The 21227-nt window shown below is 35.4% G+C and overlaps 2 protein-coding genes across 2 annotated transcripts in view; one reads left to right on the top strand and one right to left on the bottom strand.

Moving 5' to 3' along the window:
* LOC108573569 overlaps window positions 1-2895 on the bottom strand; it is a 20802-nt gene extending 17907 nt beyond the window's left edge. Inside the window, exon 1 of the mRNA XM_017936032.1 lies at window positions 2838-2895. Coding sequence (XP_017791521.1) covers window positions 2838-2895 — 58 coding nt within the window. The remainder of the gene's footprint in view (window positions 1-2837) is intronic.
* A 2853-nt stretch (window positions 2896-5748) lies between these two features.
* LOC108573576 lies at window positions 5749-18261 on the top strand. The gene is made up of 3 exons (XM_017936040.1): window positions 5749-5911; window positions 15756-15832; window positions 16212-18261. Exon 3 carries the CDS (start codon window positions 16321-16323, stop codon window positions 18241-18243), a length of 1923 nt encoding a protein of 640 aa, XP_017791529.1. The 5' UTR covers window positions 5749-5911; window positions 15756-15832; window positions 16212-16320; the 3' UTR covers window positions 18244-18261.
* Window positions 18262-21227: the final 2966 nt, after the last annotated feature.

The following is a 21227-nucleotide window of genomic DNA, read 5'->3' as shown; positions in this document are numbered from 1 at the left end:
TTTTATTGCAGGAATATAAACCAATATAAGCCCAAAGAGATAACGTTGGTTTTTGCTGCTACGTGTATTAGACCGACCACTCTTAACTATACTCGCTTGGTTTCTAATATGATCTTCTAAGGGGTTTTTCGGGTATACTTATAAGGAAGGGATTTGGGGGAGAAGGTGAACTTGGTTCTGGTGACGAATTGCTGGACAGGCCTTTGAAGGGACGGTCAGTGATCGATGAGTAATTTGTCTTTCGGCTTTATGGGGTAAATCTTAAGAGTGACTTGGTGACTCGATGTCAATAGGCGGTTGGTTACCCAACAACAGAGCAAAAATGTTTTTACTAAAAGAACGCTGTTTAATAATTCATCAGTCGAGTTAAATCACTGCTTACACAGGGTGGACCAATAACTTTGTCCACCAAATCTTTAAGTGGTCGTGCACTCTTCGTTCACCAGATACATCCACGTTTTCGCGCCAAACACTGTTCATTCACATCTCTATCGCTCCCGCTTAGCCTTCGTTCACGCAGCTATCGCTCCCGGTTAGTCTTCGTTCACGCAGCTATCTCTCTAATGTAAACATTCACACGAAAAATCGTATCACACGTCTATCCCTCTGGTCCAAGTACTCTTCATTCGCACGTCTACCTTTCCGAACTAAACACTCGCTTAAATATTTATAATTACAATCTATCATTCTCACAATATGACTCTCGATTGAGTCTGAGTCGAGCGTGAATGTATACTTCACTCTCGAGCAATTTTTTTCTTTTTTTTTTTTTTGATTAAGGTCACATGCACCTTCTGAGGTTATTAGTGACCACAGTGAGTTTATTCAGTGGTGCAGTCTACAGTAGGTGGTATAAACCAATATCTTTCAAGAAGTTTATAGCTCTTTTACTTGAATCTTCTTTTTGAAGCATGGTCAGTGAATTCGGCAAGTTATGTTGGATCCTTTTCATATTGTACTTTGGGCAGGTTATCAGGATGTGATCGATGGAGCTTCGAGCAATTTTTGTTCAGAATGAATGACTCGAATCTTGACTCTCGGGCGAGTCTTACTTGTAACTGGTGGCTTCTGTAAATACCGAATACTTGATTCTCAGACGAGTCTATGAACTGTGTGTTAATACTTGGTTGAAACTTCTCCTCTGGTGATGGTGTTTGCGCTTATATAAACTCGGTTCGGTTTCCATTGGCTGTTCGATGTGTGTAAGTGGAAGGTGTCACGTGTGCCAATGGTGCAGGCGATGTTGATGGGTGTATTCTGAAGTGGAATCGAATTTGTTGTTAATATTATCGATCCTCAAGAACGATACCTTTTACGACGGGAAAGTTTCTCACACCTTTGTTACCTGACAAAAAAGTACGAATTTTTAATGTACCTGTTTAAACAAATGTATTTTTGCAAAAAACATAATGAAGTAGGTGAATTCGTAATTGAGAAACGCACAATCTCTATATTTAAACCATTCCCCTGTCTCTAATAGGAATACCCATCGACCCTTTCGTATTATCCGAGTTTTCGATTATTATTTGAGATAGGCTCGGTCCACATCACCTCCGATAATCGAGACTCTACTGTAGGTTCTTCCAACATAAACGACTTAAAATCGTGATTACTTTCAGGATGACCTAATAATAATAGGAAAATATTATTGTGTGATTTTTGACTAAGAATTCAGTGCCTGTTATTCGACAACGTAGCAAAATCACACGAGTGCAAGATTTTAGTAAAATTAACAATTAAACGTGGTAGCGCGTAATACGGCAGTTTAACTTGAGAAAGTTGAGTAATACAACATGGATAAAGCTGTTGTATTGTCGCCTAGGAGAAAAGCTGTTGAATTATCGCCTGGTAGAATATCTGTTACTGTCGCATTGCACGCAGATGGCCTTTTTACGCGAGCAATTGCAGCCATTTAACCAATCAACCATGTCGGGATTATTCGAAAAGAATAAAGAGACGGGAAGTTTGAATAAGGTCAAAGGAAGAGGCTGAAAAAGATCGTCCAGTGTTGCAAATATTTGAGTTCTGAAATGAATTTGCTTAAAAAATAGTCGTCTGACTAGAGTAGAATGAACCTTCGGGGTCGAGGGGTCGGGAACCTTCCGGAGCCGAAGAGCCGTTTCAACAAAATAACGTAGAAAAAATAAAATTTAAGGAGCCGCAATTTTAATTTAAGTTTAAATTCTTCAATTTAAGAATCGCGTCGAAACATTTACTTTATTTTTTGGGGGGTAACTGTCGGTTCTGTGGTGGCAACAGCAGATTTTTATTAAACATTTAACAACCGCAGGTTCCCGACCCCTGCTCTGGTCGAACCGTAAGAATAGACTCACCGAACTAGGACCGAACGCCAGAAGATCAAAGAAAGCCATTATTAACAACAACAACAAAATTAAGACTGCTCGCTTAACCCTCGGATGCCGGGTCAAATATGACCCAATACTAAAATCTCCCGTTCGCAAGCGAGACTACATTCCTTTATTTTACCAGGTGTTATGTCGTTTAAAATTATACAAACTAACAAAAATATTTATATTATAAGGAGAAGAGAGTTATCTGTTTCGAATACCAGTTGAAACAATTGACGTCTAAAAGCTGGGTCAGCGGTGACCCTGCATCCGCCGTTCGAAGGTTAAAGTGGGCTGGAGTAATAAAACAATCGTATATTCCAGGAATGTGGTATCAAAATGAAACGAAAATATACAAGGGTGATCGTAATTATGAAGCGGGTGACAATGTTTTACTCTTTCTCTCTTTACCTTAGAAAGTCCGTTTTTAGGTCCTGCAAAACACGCCCTTCGACGCAAGGCCGAGTTTACCTGCGCGGAGAGACTCACCCTGGGTTTTTCCCAAGTCACCTTTGTCCGGGCATCGGGTAACATCAGTATGACACATTCTATTATTTATTCCTTGGTTTCCTCAAGTACCTGAATCGATAACGATCCCTAATTAGAGCGTTATTTACCTACAAGAACTTTTAAATAGGGTATTATTTACACCGTAATCCTTACCGTCGTCAAAAGTGCCATTTAGTGGTCGATGTTTCTTTTTCCTGTAAACGACGATGTTGACAGATAATTACTTTATGTGTAATGAATTTTGTACAGGAAAATATTTGATCACAGTTCAGAATAGACATACTTAAATATAGCTAATTTTTGACTGCATGTACTTTAATTTTTTAGAGTAAAACAATATGGATCGGTGCAGACTGGTCATATTTTCACCGTTATCTTGTAGTTTTGGTTCAGTTCTTTGACTTCTGTAAAAATCAAGCTACTTTTTTTACAGTTCAATTTTTGAAGTTCACGAACCGTCCGTGGACAGTCTGCAAACTACATAGAGGAGGACGGTTTATGGTTTACCATAAGCAAAAATTACAGCTGCCAGATGTTAAGGATTTAGTTCTAGATATTTTCGTGACTGCTGCAAGTTGAAAACCTTAATTACTTAATTACCGAAATTACTTTATTACGCGTGAGAGGATTTACAGGTATAAGTATGTACAGGGTGTCTGTTTTATCTCAATACACCTAAATATTTTTTAAGGAAGTGATGTTAGCAAAAAAAATGTTTTAACAAAAGTTGTTTGAAACAAGGGGGAAAATTATGTGGCATAAATATTTTTTTTGTACCGGGTATGGTGGAGGAGATTTCAAAATTAGTTTAATTTTTTTAAATGGAATGCTATATTTTTTTATAATATAATAGTGTATGTTAAGACGAGTCCAACGAGGTGCGAATAAAATCACTAGGTACCGGAAAAAGTTCGTGCAGATGTTTAAAGTAAAATTCAAATACTCTGATCTTCTTTAAAACGTAACCTTATTCAATGAAATAATCGCCATTTAATATGTAGCGTGGCAAAAGATTGCAAGAACGAATACAGTGCACTGTAACGATCCCACAATTTGTTAACTGTATTTGGATCGTAGCCAGTTCAAATGAACATGTAATATATAATAACATTCTAAATTTTATATGCAAATGATATAAATAATATTTATGTTGTAAACATTCGTTTATACGGCAACAGGTTCGGTCTCGTAGGAACCGGTTAAGAAGGAATCTACTGTACGTACATTCGATTTCATTCAAACTTTGCATATTTGTAGATCCATAAGAGAGCTATTGATTTCCGAAATCTATTTTTTACCTCAAGGCTAAAGAGGAAGAAGAGATTAAAGTGCGCATTTTGCAAAACGCATTAGTGGCTATAATTTTGAAGACGTGACGGCGAGACGTTCGAACATAACCTTAAATAAGCATACGTTTTATCAAACATTTGAAATATCTCGAGAAGTATTGATTCTTTTAAAATCATAATTTATCAATTTTATACGCGAAATGTTCCGAAGAGTCGATCTATGCAAAAAGAAATTCCATTGAAAAAAAAAGTACAATTGTCCTTTGCTCTTAATAATACGAAATAATATGAACCGATGCATTTGTGAGAAAGATCGGGACATAGTATACCAGAGCTTGTTAAACAGTGTACAATTTATTTTTAATTTCACCTGGAGCAAAACTATAGTCTAGCACAGTTGTTACAATCACACTGTAGAATCGTAAAGTACGTTTTGTGTGTTAAAGATAGACAAAGTCTAGGCTTTTGTCCCAGTGGTTAATGAAAATAAAACTAGGTGGGTGTAATAAGGGATGTGAAAGGACTTCAAATATAAAATTTTAGCTTCGTGTGCCTGTGTGTGTGTGTGTGTTACTCGCAGATTTTGGCAGATTTGTTAGGTTAGATTAGAACATGGCTTAGATTAGAATCTGTATCGTCCGAACGGGTGAATTCCCAAAGTTAAGATTTTATATTTGGATTCCTTCCGCGCCCTTCATAACAACCGCCAAGTTTCATCTCGAGCGACCACTGGGTACAATATCCAAAGTTTATTCCCGTGAAACAATTTTATGATGTACAATACATTTCAAATGATGTCGAAGCATTATTTTGCATTTAAAATGTTCATTTAGTTTGAAGACTTCGCCCCCCGATCGAACTTCTAGTCAAATTTTATATTATAACTCGAAAACGAAAAATATCCCCATGTTTTGATTTATACCGTCTGCAAGAGGATCAAATAAGACTCTTATACAGTGTTTTTATTCAAAGGAGATACCTTTTTGAGAAAAGAAAAAACGAAAATCGTATAAAAATGGCTTTTAAAAAATAAAAAGTGTGGAAAAAGTTATATTGTCAGAAATCTTGAATTTTTAGTGATTTTTTTTACACAAGGTGCATCTTGTTATTAAAAGTTATAGCTACCGATATACTTCGAGAGATGCGCAGTTTAACCCCTTCCCCTCTTTGCCCTTGAGCCTGACAAAAAACGGAGACTAGAAATCGATGGCCCTTTTGCGAATTTGTAAATTTGTAAAGTTTGAAAGAAATCGAAGATAGGTAATTTCATAGGGATTTTTATACATATAGATATGTATGTATGTACACAATAAATTCCTTTGGGCGATGTAATTATGTAAAATATTGTCGTCGAATCACTTAGATAGTATGAATGGTTAAATAAAGTTTATTTCTTTAATTTTTTTTTTATTACAATTTCGCGAACCTAGTTACTTGGACTTGAGCTACCAAAGAAAGAACTTCTTATCTCGTGTAACCGTATAATGCAGTGTATATTTAACACAACCTAACAAGCCGGCTATCTGATTGGCCAGGACGTCAAAGCAACGCCACGCCGGGACTTTAGTTGAATCAGCGTATGGTCATGTTAGGGACGGTAACGACGCATTCAATCACAGAACTTCGGGAAGTGCGCGTGTAGAGTTACTAGTTATTTGTGCATTCTTCTACTTCGTGCTGTACATCGTTATACCCGTTAAACTCTGTACAAAATAAGTTGATTTTACATAAGTGACAGGAGAATCTTTTTATAATACAAACTTTGTGAGTATAATTTAATTTCTTATAATTTCGTATGTATTTAATACGTGCCTTGATAATTCTTCATTCTTTTACTTATATTGAAATCCATTGCGTCGTTATATTGCTTAATTTTTGTTCAGCTTTAGAATCTAAAGTGAATTGTACTATATAGAAAAATCGACGGATTTTCCGCGGGAAGTAATTATATTCGCATTAGTTGTACATTTTTTTTCATTTTTAACGTGAACATTTCTTCTAACGTCTTTATTATTAAATAGTTACGGAAAAACCGGAAATTTTGTGCGTCATTCCACGTCAAAGCTACGCGAGAATTACGATTATAGTCACCGCTTTTTATCAAACTCGTAGAATTAATTAATAGTCTCTTGCAATTAATCTGTGTACAATTTTAACTGCATCTATCTCGAACGATTTACGGGATATCCAGGGCGGGTCGCGTAAAACAGGCTGCCTAGTTATTTTCTCATGCTATGGTGGTACGAGAAATGTTTTTCACACGTAATACAAATGGTTTCAAAGGGCGAATATGGCGGAAGAAAAATTGTTTTATAAATGTCACTTTTTTCTGATTTTTTCAAGGTCACCTGTTTTGTTACATGAATGTATATATTTTTTTTCTTCTATTGCATGTTGTAGCATACATTGACGTTCATTTAAACATGCATAATATACCCACCCTTAAAATTTGAATTAAATGTGAAACTGTCATTTTTTTCTGGCAAAAAAAATTTTTCTTCCATCTTATTCATCCTTTGAAACCATTTAAATTACATATAAAAATTTTCTCGTACCGCTATAGCTAGCAAATTATACTTAGGTAGCTTGTTTTAAGTGGCTCACTCTGTATACTGTTAACATTTCAACAAATTAAACGAAATGTCACCATTTCCATGCCAACATGTCACAATTTCAATATCAACATTTCGGCTGTATTTAACGATAATGTTTTGTATTTATAATTATTTCGAAGATGAAAAACTACTCTTTCAAAATTTCTACATAAAATGTTATTTTTTTTATTAAAGAAATGTAACAATAACCGATGTCGAAATTTTAAGTACCGATTTGAAACTGTTCCTGGCCTCGGATTCAATGAACTTTATTTTACATAACTCAGGGTAATCTTTATGTTTTTTATCAGTGTTGTCAAAATTTCACCATCTTTTTGAAAAGCATGTTTCACAGGGTAGGTAATTTTACCCACTTTCGTGAGACACCCTGTATAATGATTCTGTGTACTCTTATCTCTATGTACATATACATACATACATAATGGCTGCTATAGCGGTAGTGTGTGATGTTACTGTACCCAGCACGAGTAGCATATATGTATATTCGCTTGGGAGATAATATAAAGTTTTTTCCCTATCGACATGTAATATATTTATTCATTTGTTATCGTAACGGAAGGAATGTAGACCCGGGACTTGTTGCACCATACCGTGGATGCTTAATCGATTAGAATTAGGAGAAAGATTAGGGATAATCTGTACTAAATATCACTTTAACCCTCATCCGTCCCTCAGTTTTGCATCTTAATAGATCCCTCGGTGTTAATTTGACACTGGTAAAAAATCAATTAAATGAAAAGATAAATAATTAATTTTTTAAATTCTTTTATTAACACGTTAAGCGCCATGTCAGTCACAGGTGACTGACACTATACTTTCCGTTTGGACCGCGTCAGTCACCGGTGACTGACAGTATACTTTTCGTTGGTCGTCTTCTGTTTATATGTAGTTCGCCCATCGCGCAACTTGACGATCGAGTGTGGTGTGAACGGAAGCAAGTGGCTGAATATTTATATCATTAAAAATCGTGGCTGTGCCTGTAATAAGCACTATGTAAAATTTTTCAATAGAAATTTTCTGTTTTACAAGAGTTATTTTATTTTGTAAGAGTGCCATGTTTCTACAAAACTCGTAAATATTGTGGCGCTTTAAGTCAAGTTTCCAACATAATAGCCGGTGCTTTAAGCGATATCTTATTTAATACATATAAGGATATCATAAAATGAATGCCTAAATATATTACATACACTGTTTGAGATTCGTGTGATAATTTTGCATTCGTATACATTAATATGCAGTCGCGTATAAATAACGATGGAATAAAGCATGGTTTTATTTGCTTTTGATAAGATAATTTTAATCGTACGATTAAATATGTATTTCCTAATTGATACGATATTTTTTCACGTTTCTTGTAAATGCATACCATATTTTGTGGTATTTATGTAAGTCGTACTTCTAACCAGTTAAGTTTGCCTCACCATTAAGCTTTTCGCATTAAAGTTTTGCTCATATATCTATAGGTATTTAAAATACATCGTATATTTTGTTGAAGTAAGAACAATCAAAATTACACGAGTTACAGTTCGTTTTACAGGGTGTGCTTTACAAAAAGTGTGTTGACTGTTTACACGATTCCGGGCTAAAATAAAAAACTGAGGAAGAATCTTAATCGGTATAAATCTGGCTATGGTCTGAGCTAAAATAAAATAAAAATATTGATTATTTACAAAATGGCAGCATTTTGAATTTAGATTATCGCTTTTCTTCATATTTTGCCCTCTTTAGCATGTTAAAAGAATAAGAAAAAAACGACGGATATTGAAAATTTTGGTTCACACGATACCAGGATGTGCGCTGCAGATTCTCTACAAATTTCAAGTCAATTGATAAACTAGAACTCGAGATATCGTGTAAACCGTTTCGAAAAATGAGATTTCGAGGAAAACGCGTTTAAAGATTCACCTATCCATTTCGTTACAGTTTCGACTGCATCCTTCAAACGCGCACATCTAAATTAATTTTACGAATTCAAACAAATCCTCTTTTGCACGCATGTTCTAAAATACTTATGCTTTAAAAAAATGCAAAAAATAAAAAATTGATTTTTCGAAAGTTCAAAACGCAGAATACCCTCTTAAGGCCAGGACTACACGGGCGTTTTACACGCCGAAATAGAAAACTGTGTTTTAATGCAATTGACTACATAAAAAAATTGAGAAGCGGCCTGCATTATATGACGTAAAATGCAAAGAATATAGTAATAGAGATATAAAGGCTAAATTGTGGGACGAGGTTGCAAGGAAAATGTACGAAAACTGGAATTTTTATACTGAATTGATCCTTCCTGAATGTAACGTGTAAAACAGCGTGTAAAACGCATATACAGGGTGTCCCGTAACTCCTCGAACACCGGGAATGGGGGGTTGCTGAGGTGACTCTGAACAACTTTTTCCTTTACCAAAATGTTTGTTGAAGCTTCGTTTCTGAATTATTAAGGAAAAACACTGGCCAATCAGAGCGCGCGTAGAGCCCGCGCTCAGGGACGGAGAGTGACGCGTCGTCCTGCCAATCCCTGTCCACCCCTACGCGAACAGGCCCAGGGAAAGGCCCAAAGGGGCGGAGTCACCCCCACCGAGCGCGCTGGGCGTGGCTTCTAGATGCTCGCTTCACCGTCTTCGGGACGGATTTTCTCACAGTACATACTTCGGTGGAGAAAACGCGGCGCAGCGCGCTGGGCGTGGCTTCAAGATGCTCGCTTCACCGTCTTCGGGACGGATTTTCTCACAGTACATACTTCGGTGGAGAAAACGCGGCGCGTAAAACGTCCTTGTAGTCCCGACCTAACATCCGCGCGATTGATTGCTTCTAGTGGTCTGCACGAATGATAACGGTCACGAGCCGTCGTTCGACTCGTGTTTTGAAAATTCTCGGACGCGGGAGTTTAAAATTTCGTAGATAACGAACCGATCTTCGGCCGGCGATCACCTGGCCAGGTTGATGTCCTAATGACGTCACGATATCTCAAGTCACAGCAAGATAGCAATATGTCATCTGCCGCGTTGGCAGTAGGCCGGCTATCTCACGTGAACCCAAACACTCGCCTGATTGCGTGCGAGTATGCGTGTGCTTTGGATTTGATCGCAACGAGGTAAAAATGATTTCGCTCGAATCGTCGCGAGCCAGCAAAATGTCGCATCGTAAGAACTATTTAAAAGTAAAACTTCTTAAAATTAAAACGATTAGGCGACCGTGACCTCGTATTGTTCCGTTACGGACGGAACAGCTATACTTTTTTTTTTTATTATAATATGATATTATTTATTGAGACGAATTCAACGATGTGTCACGCAAAATCATTTTGTTTATGAAAAATCGTAAAATAGTAACGGATCCGAGGTTCAGGTGAACACGTGTCGCAACACCTTCGAGCAGCTATTTTTTCAGATTTTTTTGAGGGGTGTATCATACTTAAAAAAATTAGAAACTGTTATCTTTTAATTTTCCAAACGCAAAGGAGTGGCATACTCGTATAATCGACATAGTTTATTCATTAAATGGTCTAAAAAATCTGAAAAAATTGTACATTAATAACCATAACAAGACAGTAATACTGCGAAAATATAAACGTGCTCATTCAACAATTTCAATGTAAAATCAACATTTCTAAATTTTCCGAATTTTTTAAAAATCGATTTTATAGTCGAAAATTCTGAAAAAATTCACAAGCATGCACACCATTGGGTAGAATATTTATGATTTTTTTCTTAAGTTTTCATTGAACAGAACAAAAGAAATGGAGCTTATAAACTATAAATTGCGTTACGCCCTGTAACTACCATAGTGGTAGGGGTAGCATCTTGATACTTGGCAGAAAGGGTCTTCTTCGAGTGGTCTATCGATATGCGATTATATTGCTCTATGATATGCACCAAGATCAATTTGGTTTGGGGGCACGTTTACCATATTTATTCGACTTTGACCGAAAACATGCCAAAAATTTTGTTTTAGACACTTTCATTGAACACGACTGCTAGGAAATAACGAGAAATAAGGGCAAAATTGATTATGTGCAGGGTTTTTGTTTAATTTTTTAACGCTAACGAGAATAGAAGTTCCAATAACGCTGATGACACGCTACGGTAGAATTTGCACTTCGTGGCGCGATGCGGCAGCACTTTTCGACACAGGATGCGAGCAGCGCAATCGTGCTGCGTAGCACTCGGACGGTTAAGAATCGAAAAATGTTGGTTAATTGATAGAAAAGATTTATTATATGCATCTTACTTACATATATACACAAGCAACCCTTTTATAACACAGTATTATAGGAGGGTTGCCTGTAAACAAAAATTCAACATTTTAGTGTAAAATATAACCTAAAAAAGTACAATTTACAACAATAACAAGGACTTGTTTGAAATGAAACACTCTATCGATGCCCCATGCATCACTGTTATTTGAAAACATTATTGGCCTAACCTTTTTTCTTTTAACCCTTTCATTACTATTGGCGCCTATAGGCGTTTTTAAATTGGAGTCCTTTGGTACACTTCCACCTTAATTTAATACTTAATTTTATCCTTTACGCATTTCCACCCTAATGTAATAAACCGAATTTTAAAACAATACAGTCGAAATAACAAATTTTGCAGCCGTGGTTAAAAATTTACCGTCAGTCTCCGACGTTACGTCTTAAAATCTGCCGCAGCGAAAGGGTTAAAGTTTCGACAAATTAGACAAAATTATTCGACGTGTCATTACTTTAACCGTAATATTTCTACTTTGTTTAAAGATAACGCTTCGATCTTGGGCTCATTTGAAAGCTAAAGAATGGCTTTTTCCGAATATGTACATATGTATGTACATACGTATATAAAACTTTATTTATTATTAGCAAATGTAACAATAATCTCTGCTAAATTTTGGGTTCCCACCCATAGAACAATTTGAAGAAAAACCATTAAATTGGTTGAGTTTTAATCCGTAAAATAAGCTTTTTAAAATGAGATTTCGGGAATATTGAGAAAGAAAATAAAGTTTACCGTGATGCACGTCGTTTGGTTCCACGCAGGCAGGAACAGGAGAATAGATGCCGCGCATGCGCACCGCATACAATGTATCGCTTCTCTAAGATCCCGCTGGAACGCTTGTGGAATTTGTATCTTTATTGCTTATCGCAACGCACGGAATAGCCAATACATGTTGTCCAGGAAAATAATACACTGTCGCTTGTAGCTCTCTGTACTCACGGTCTAAAAGAAAAAAAAAAATAAAACTTACAGATTTTGCACACCGCTGTCTGCAAGTATCGCAAAATCAGTTCACGTTTGTCGTCATTTTGCTAATTGTTCCCGACGAGGTACAGCCAATGTAAAATTACCTCCTCGTTTCTTGATCCTTTCTCTATAGAACGTAAGTTTTAGAAATGTGGAGTAGCGCAGGAAAAAATCAACAAAAAAGAAGAAGAATGAAACTTATAGGTTATACTACCGCTCCTTATATACAGTGAGCGAAAAAAAAGTATTCATACACCGTCAACTGTCGAGTTTAAATCATTATAACTTTTGAAATACTACTCGAAATAAAACCTTCTTACGTTATTCATCGTGCATTTTATAATTAATTGTTAACTGGAGATAAAATGAACATATTTTCGAAACTACATTCTTGTAGAATAATTTGCCGTCACTTTTCATTTCGAACAGTATCGTTGGATTCCGGGTAGTGGAGTGTGTAAACTTTCAAAATCTCAGAAATAATGATTGGTGTCGCTTTTGAAGTAGCTATATTAATAGGGTTTAGAAGGCGGCATAGAAAGGGTCTAGGAAAGTGGCGAAGGCCCTAAGTGACTATAAGAACTAAATTACGATATACAAAACGAGTGTTCGCGGTGCGCTGGCGTTTACCGAAGATTGCAATGCGAGCGGCTCGCATTCATGAGTCACGTCGTGGTACAGTGACCGAAAAAAGTATTCATACACCCTATAAAATGGAATAACTTTTTTAAAATTGGGCCAAACGACTTGAGTTTTTTTGAGAAGTTAGAAAGATTAGTTTACTAGATGACGTGTAAAAAAATTTTGAAAAAAATAGCGAAGGCCGTTTTTACAACTTTTTTATCTGAACTCGTGATGAAAATTAGAGAAGTTAGAAAGATTAGTTTACTAGATGACGTGTAAAAAAATTTTGAAAAAAATAGCGAAGACCGTTTTTACAACTTTTTTATCTGAACTCGTGATGAAAATTTAAAAAATACGTTTTGTAGATCTATGTCAATTATACACACGCTGAAAATTTCATCGAAATCGGTTAATGTTGCTACGAGCTACAAACGGTTAAAGATTGTGAAAATCGCACTATTTCACGACCTTCGGCCTAGAACTGAAACAAATCTGCAGATTCTTACATCTTTCGATGCCTGTCACTTGTTTCTCCATCCACCGATTTCGATGAAATTTTCAGCGTGTGTATTATTGACATAGATATGCAAAACATATTTTTTAAATTTTCATTACGAGCTCAGATAAAAAAGTTGTAAAAACGACCTTCGCTATTTTTCTACCGACCTTCTATTTTTATAACTAATTTTTCTAACTTCTCAAAAAAACTCAGTCATTTGGCTCAATTTTAAAAAAGTCATTCCATTTTATGGGGTGTATGAATACTTTTTTTGGTCACTTGTATGTTGGTATCCAACAGTATTTCAGAAGTTATAAACAATTGGGCTCTTTCGGTTGGCCAATGCCGGTTGTTTTACTCGCAATTTCTGGTGCATTGCTTCAATTTCGACACAATATTTCTCCGCATTAATTGTTTCACCCGTCCTTAAGAAATTATAGTGAATTACACCAGCCATTGACCACCATAGTGTGGTCATTATCTTCCTTGCATGCAAGGCTGGCTTTGGCATATGTCGTGGGGATTCATCTGCATCCAACCGTTGGGCAGAACGTCGTCTATTGTCATACAGTATCCACTTTTCATCACAAGTGACAATCCGATCCAAAAACGGGTCCCTATCATTTCGGATTAACAGTGAATTGCATATGTCTTGACGTTGGAGCTTCTGCCGTTCGTTAAGTTCAAGTGGCACCCACTTGTCCAGTTTCTTTCACTTTCCCAATCGATTTCAGGTGACGTGAAATTGTCGTGGGACTTACACTGAATTCTTGGGACAAATCTCTAACTGTTTGTCGTGTATTTGCTTCAATAGAAATCTGCAACTGATCGTCGTTAATGGACGGCTCTGGTCTTCCGCGTGCTTCAATAACGAGGCTTTCATCCTCCGGCTTCGAATTTCTGGAACCATCGACGCACTGTACGTTCGTTAACTGTATCATTCCCGAATGCAGCATTTATGTTTCGAGCTGCTGCTGCTGCGTTATGACCACTTTTCCACTCATATAAAAAAAGTACGCGAAATTCACGTTGATTCATGTTTGAAAGCAAGACGAATAAAAGCAAGTTTACTCTTGAAGTTGTCATTTTAAAACATCTCTAAAGACAAATATTTACCGAGAAAATAAGGTTTAAAATATTGATATAACAGAATCGGACATTTCATATGTTACGAGCTAATACATAATGATTGTTCAACTTCCATAATATTCACACCACAATTATGCTTTTGTATCTTTAAATAGGAGAATTGTTAGTGCACATTTACCACCATTCTACATAGTTTTTTCATTTCCAGACGATTTCCATAAAGTTCGTGTTGCATATTAACCAGTTAACTGCGGAATATAGTTTTAAAAATCCCTCACGGGATGCGTAATTAAAATCAAGCAACGACGAGGATACACGTCAACCCCACCTAAATAAAGTTTTCGATTGATGTGTATACAGTAAATTCTCCACAAGTGTCAGTCCGCAAGGAACCTAAACCTGACACTTGTAGAGTCAGGGACTACGTTTTCGAGCCTCGCGCCCGCCTTTGTAGTTTGTCGAACGTAGACAAGGACAGCGAATAAAAGATAAGGATGAAACGTGAGTCGAGGCAACCAAGCGATTTAAATACCAACTTTTTTAATTTTACGTTTTTTTATCCCGAAATTTTTCTTAACATATTGATGAGATTTTTCTGATGAAAATGAGATCAAACACGATATAATTTGAACAACATTTACTTATTAACACGTTCACTGTCACGCCAGATATTTCACTGTATTGAGATAAAACAGACGCCCTGTATTACATTACATAGAGTCGGCCTACCGTTTGACTGCCAGTTGGAGAATTGGTCTGCCGTTTGACTGACACTTGTAGAATCGGCCCTACATTTTTTTTCCTGACAGCAACCTGTAAATCTGGCGCGACAGTGAACGTGTTAATAAGTAAATGTTGTTCAAATTATATCGTGTTTGATATCATTTTCATCAGAAAAATCTCACCAACATGTTAAAAAAAATTCCAGATGAAAAAAAGTAAAATTAAAGAAATTATATTTTTCTATTATGATTTGTGGAGCCGTGAAATCTCGTAAAGGAAACCAGTTGGTGTGGCTTTAAACGCTTGACTGACAGCGAGCGAGACAACATAGGCGCAGCAGTGACGCAGCCTAGGCGTAGGACCATCTATACTGACACTTGTAGAATCCAAACTGACTGACACTTGTAGAGAATTTACTGTACACGTCGAACGCAGTTAACTGGTTAATATAAAAATACAAGTTCCTGTTATCAATTATAACATTTTCTAGTTCGTTATATCGATTAAATAGCTTGCAGAAATAGAATTTCAATTTCAATTAATTACGAGCACAGTTTTTCGAGTAATTTAGCTCTCTTTAATGTTTCGAGGTTTCATAATTGTTCGAAGACTAAAATCTATCCACCGTAACGCGAATGCTTTCAACTGATAAAAAATTTCTGCTTTTGCATTAGTTGCAAATGTTTTGAAATGTATAAGAGGCTTACGTGTATGCGTTGCATTCAAGAATTATCAGAGTTGAATGTCGGGGAATTTTCTACTATCTTATCCGATGTGATGCTATCAGATTTATCTACTTATAGATAGATTATGTTCTGATAATTGTATCATAATTGCAGGCGGTCGAACATTCGGACGAGGAAATCGCACACCACATCCGCACAAGAAAACGACGTGATCTGACTACTTTATAAAGGTAAAAAAAGATCTTTTTTGTTTACATTTAGGGGGTACACCACCTTAAGGCTTGTAAAAATAGGTAAATGTTTGGAAATTGTTTTTTCTTTTTTTTTTATAGGAAACTACTAAATGGAAAGTTTCAATTTTTTCAAAGGATATAAATCTAACTTTCAGTTTTTATTCACCAATTTTTATAAAGTAAAACTGTTATAAAATGGAGGAGTTATTCGCTAATTGCGAAACCTTTTCTGCTATGTAGTTACCTATGAAAAAAGTTCCCAAACATGACCTATTCTTAGATGCCTCAGGGAGTGGTGTTAGTACCCTCTTAAATTTATTGTAACTTAATAATGTACATTAACGATAATTCTTTTGTTTTCTATTGTTCTTGATAGACGACGTTGAAACACATGTGCGATAATAGTGAACAGCACCGTTTGCAGTAAGGCTGATGTTTGACAACTAAATACGAAGAAAGGAAACGATTATAGTCCTGTTACTACTATGGACGACGACATAGGGCAGAAGCTGCAGTCGATGAATCTTAGCGGCTGTAGCCAGAATTTGACAGTGAAACAAAATATGGTTTATAAGAATTTAAATGACTATCAAAAGACGGCGTATAATGATATAAACAAACTGCTTAAAGAATCGAAGGATAAAGTTATCCTGATCGATGCACCAAGTGGAAGCGGTAAAACATATCTTTTGTGCACTTTAGCTACAAATTATGATGCGGCGGTAAAATTTGTCGTCTTCAGGAAGGACCAAGCAAGTCAAATTGCGAAATTGAAGAATGTTAATGCGTACACATACATATCCTTTAATATGCATCATTTTAATTTATCGTACAAACTTGCGATTCAAATGTTTCGCCAGCACATTACAAATAACATCAAGGAACTTTATTGGTTAATTGTATACTCGAAGAAATTTGTGACATTTGATAAGGAGGGTAGCGTTATGATTGTGGACGCGTACACTATACCTTCTCCGGTTATGTTGCTTTTGTTGTACATAGTGTCGATTAAAAATCATATGCATTTAATCTTTGCCGGAAATAAAATGCAACTGAATGCTATTTGCAAATCGACATTACATAATGAAAGCAACTTTTATATCATTCAATTATTTGCCGACTTGACGATAAATAGATTATCTGAAAATATGCGAACGTACGATAGCGTGCTAGATTATAAAATATTGCAGTTTCGTGAGAAACTTCTAAATTGTAAATCTGCTGGAGATGTTAAGTTTAATTTCGATCTTCGTTACCTTTTGTATACCCTCTTCGAAGACAAGTACAATGCCGATGAGCGCTTCGATACACTGTACATAGCTCAAAAACATATAGACATTACTGCTCGTTTGCATCGTTTCGTTCTGTATCTGAATTCAATTGGCATGTCATACGTTCAGTCACCATTTCACTATGAGCATCAACAACGCTGGTATTCTCTTCCTGTGAATGTCAGAGCTAAATTTTTCCCTTACTTACTTTTGGTAGAAGGTTACAAGTACATCTATGTTGATGTAAAAGGCGTTCACGATGTTGTTATATTGAAACAAATAATCTTCGATAGTGATTGTCAACCTTTACCACCTTGTTCGTTGGAACCAACTACTCTGTTGGTTCAATCTGTAAATAATAATTGCACGATGAAAATTGAACGATGCGTGCTTAATTACTATCAGATTTTACCAGCCTATCGGAATTGGTTGCTGCGAGATGTTGGTTTGAATGCCAATTTATCGCAATTTCCCCTGCGTCCATACGTGCTGACGTATCATGCGACGTTAGGTCGGACGATCGAGAAAGAAGCGGTAGAGCTCTGCACTGACTGTACACATGCCAACTTTATGTACGTTGGTATTTCATGTGTTCGCGAGTATTCTGCTATTCACAAAATTCACGATAAACAAAATCTTCCAGATTATGTCCTGACACATTATATGGCGAAAAAACAAAACGATAACAGATATTATTACCGTTTTCCGACGAAGGATCCCAATAGAGATGAAATTTTGAAACATATTTCTAGTGGTACTGTTATTAACTACATAGATAATATCCAATGGAAAGATGTGAAGGATGTAAGCCAATTTGAACGGCAAAAATTAGGCTCTTATATACGTATCGAACGAAGTGCGTACAACCACACTAACAAAGAAACGACTACACCGTTAATGCAAATCGTGAAATTTGTCAGAGATAATCCAAATGTGATACGTGAAGTAATTAAGAATGCACCAGTTGAAGATTTCAGAATTTTCAATAATAACATGAATAATGATAATAATAATAATGCGAAGAACAAAAACGGGAACAAACAGCAACAAAAGAAACAATACACCGAGTCAAAGGCATACGTTTACTTAAAAGATAAATATGCCGAGTGGTTCGATGCAAACGAGAAATCTGAATAAATATTCGTACAAACTTCAAAATACTTTTCTGACAATATTACTATTTCAGACAATATTTCGTAACAATTTTTATACTTGGAATGTTCAATTAGTTCACGCATAAATGTAATATTATGGAGAATGTAATCATAGTAATGTTAAACTTTTGTACTTTTTTATTTATAAGAAGAATAAGACGATTTGTTAACATTGCACAGGTGAAAGATACTAGGATCATAAATGTTTTACAGTAAAGCTAGGAGAATTTTTAGTATGCGTTTAATTAAAATGTGTAACTTGCGATAATTTTTTAATATTTATATGTTTACAATAATATAAATGAACTGCGTTATTGATTTAGTACAGCAAAGTATTATTTTGTATGGAATGATGAAAGTGAGACAACTGTTTGAAAGTTGATTTTAAATATTGAATATATGTTTATTGTTTTGTTATCTGTAGTATAGAAAGTATGTTAAGTTGCCCTGTGGAAATTCGTAAAAATTGTCTATTATGTTGATTCCTTCCGAATCTACTTTTTGTAATGTTAGGGCGTTTATTTTGTTTTTTTAAGTTTGTACAACTTAAGATTGAATGTTAATGTAAAGATGGAAATTTTAAAACTAATATGACGTTTTTAAACAGTTTAATGTTTTAAAAAGTATTGTGTAAAAGACTTATATATATATAAATTATAAATTTTATACGACTATAAACCATTATCCTTTTTTTACACTTGACTTATTTCTTTGTTGAAATGTACAAGAAATAAAAAATAGAATATTTTAAATTAGATTTGATTTACATTATTATGTTATTACAATATATAATAGGGAAAAAATCAAAAAGAATATTAAATCAGTTAAATGTGACTTGTTTCATACTTTGTCAACTTTGTAATGTCAGGTTTATAATTAGTCGTTCTTATAAAATACAGGTTTCATTGTATTCGTCGGTTAGTCGACTACGTCTCTCTCTCTCTCTCTCTCTCTCCCTCTCTCTCCCTCCCTCCCTCTCCCCTCCCCTCTCCTCTCCCCCATCACTCTCTCTCTCTGTTCTTATTCACTAGAATAAGTTGCAGAAAATATACTTAAAATAGCCAATGCGATTTTCTTGAGGTAACAAAAATTGTTTGGAATGACGTTTCAGGTTGCTAATATTTCATTTTTTGCATTTTTGTTACGAACATCTCGTAATCGATGCTGTTTCATAATTTCTGAGTCACTTCTTAAATCGACAAATTTTTGTTCCCATATGGAACTGGGTTGAAAATCTATCAACTGTAATTGCAAATTTTCTGTAATTAACGTGTCGGGATGAGTAATAAATCTAAATATTTCTTCAAACTGATGAAATTGCATAAATCTTGATCGAAAATTGATCAATAGACATTTCTACAATTTTGGAAAATTCATGCGTAAGTTTATTTGTATTTGGTTTTTCGTGAATTTACAGATCTGTCATGTGCTTTTTTAAACTGAGAAAATGCTTCAAATTTCCGTTAAAAATGTCCTGGTGAAAAATTTTTAATGTTGCTTCGATCTCAGTAATTATTAGTTTTTGGACCCATATGCTGTAATAGTTTTTTACTCAACGTTCGATAATCTTTTGAACTGCAAAGTCAAATTTTACCCATTACCATTAAAAAACTCAAGGCGACCTCGATATCCCGATAGGAAAGTGAAATAACAATGTAAACTAATTATTACATCGTGTGCTCCCCTTGACACCGTACAACTTTTGCTTGAATAATTTTTTCATACATCCAACAGTTCACAAGAGATTTAGGTGGCACACAGCTGAATCACCCTGTATACTATATTCCGGAGCAGGTAATCCAGATATACCCTTCATTTTGTCAGTCATTTCTTACAACTTAACAATGAGTGTTCCACGCGAAGTTACCGTTTGTACTGAAAATCTGACTAATCAAATTCTTCGATGTTAAACAGGAAATTCTTCAGGGTTGAACTGCAAAATGTGTTACGTGTAATATTACAGGAAATATAAATATTTATTTTCTATTATTTGTTTCAAATATCTATTTTCTCCAGCTCTGCTCTCGGACAGTGCTTTGGGCAAAACTCGGGGCAAGTAACGTCGACAATCATTAAAGCGGAGTGGGGAACAATGGTTGTGGTGGAAGCGTAGGCTCGAATAGGTTCATATTTAGGTAAATAGGCATGCGTTGGTGGTAGGTTCGGTGACGTTGTTAGGTGTTTCCCACCGTCGCTTACTTTTTTCAGCACGTAACCTATAAAAGAAATTTATTAGCTGCATTTTCGAAAGACGAGAAAAGCAACCGCGTAGGCAGTGAAGTCCTATATTTATTTGCAAGCCATCCTTATTCTTATATAATCATACAAACATATCCTGGATATTCAATAGAAAATATACTACATTTTACTTCATCATAATACAAGAAACTTCCTATGAATCTTTCGAATTTTCGCCAAGTTTTACGTGCCTTAATTATGTAAATGAATTTTTATTTCCTGCACTATTAATCATACTTTTGCAAATAATTTTTTCATTGGAACAGAAAGCTATTTTTACTGTTAAAAAATTAGAAATATATTTGTATTTAATAACTTTATAACTAATCTACCTAATAACTTAATCTAATGTATTTAATAACTATAATTGTTGTCTGTTATGTTTGTATATATCGTAACAGTTATATTCATTAACATGAATATGAATTCTAACTGTTGTACTTTTTCATACACTGTACACAATATAATCTGTTCAACAAGGCTAACAACAAGTGTTTTCTACTGTGTGGGCTGCAAATTGTTTAATACATTCTGTATTTTTATATATAGCCAAATTTTTTTCTTCTACCAACTACGAACGTCCTATTATCTTCTATCCTTCTATCTTCGAAGCATAGTTAGCATTCATAGGCTGGGTGATCACTACTACATTTATACAGTGCCTCACCACAAGATCGTTGCTCTAGCCGGCGTGTCCTACTGTTCGAATACCGCTCCGTGTTCGAATTT

Source organism: Habropoda laboriosa, unplaced genomic scaffold (genome assembly GCF_001263275.1).
Source record: "Habropoda laboriosa isolate 0110345459 unplaced genomic scaffold, ASM126327v1 scaffold158, whole genome shotgun sequence".
NCBI lineage: Eukaryota > Metazoa > Arthropoda > Insecta > Hymenoptera > Apidae > Habropoda > Habropoda laboriosa.
The sequence above is the reverse complement of the archived record's forward strand: the minus strand, read 5'-3'. Positions and strand labels throughout refer to the sequence as shown.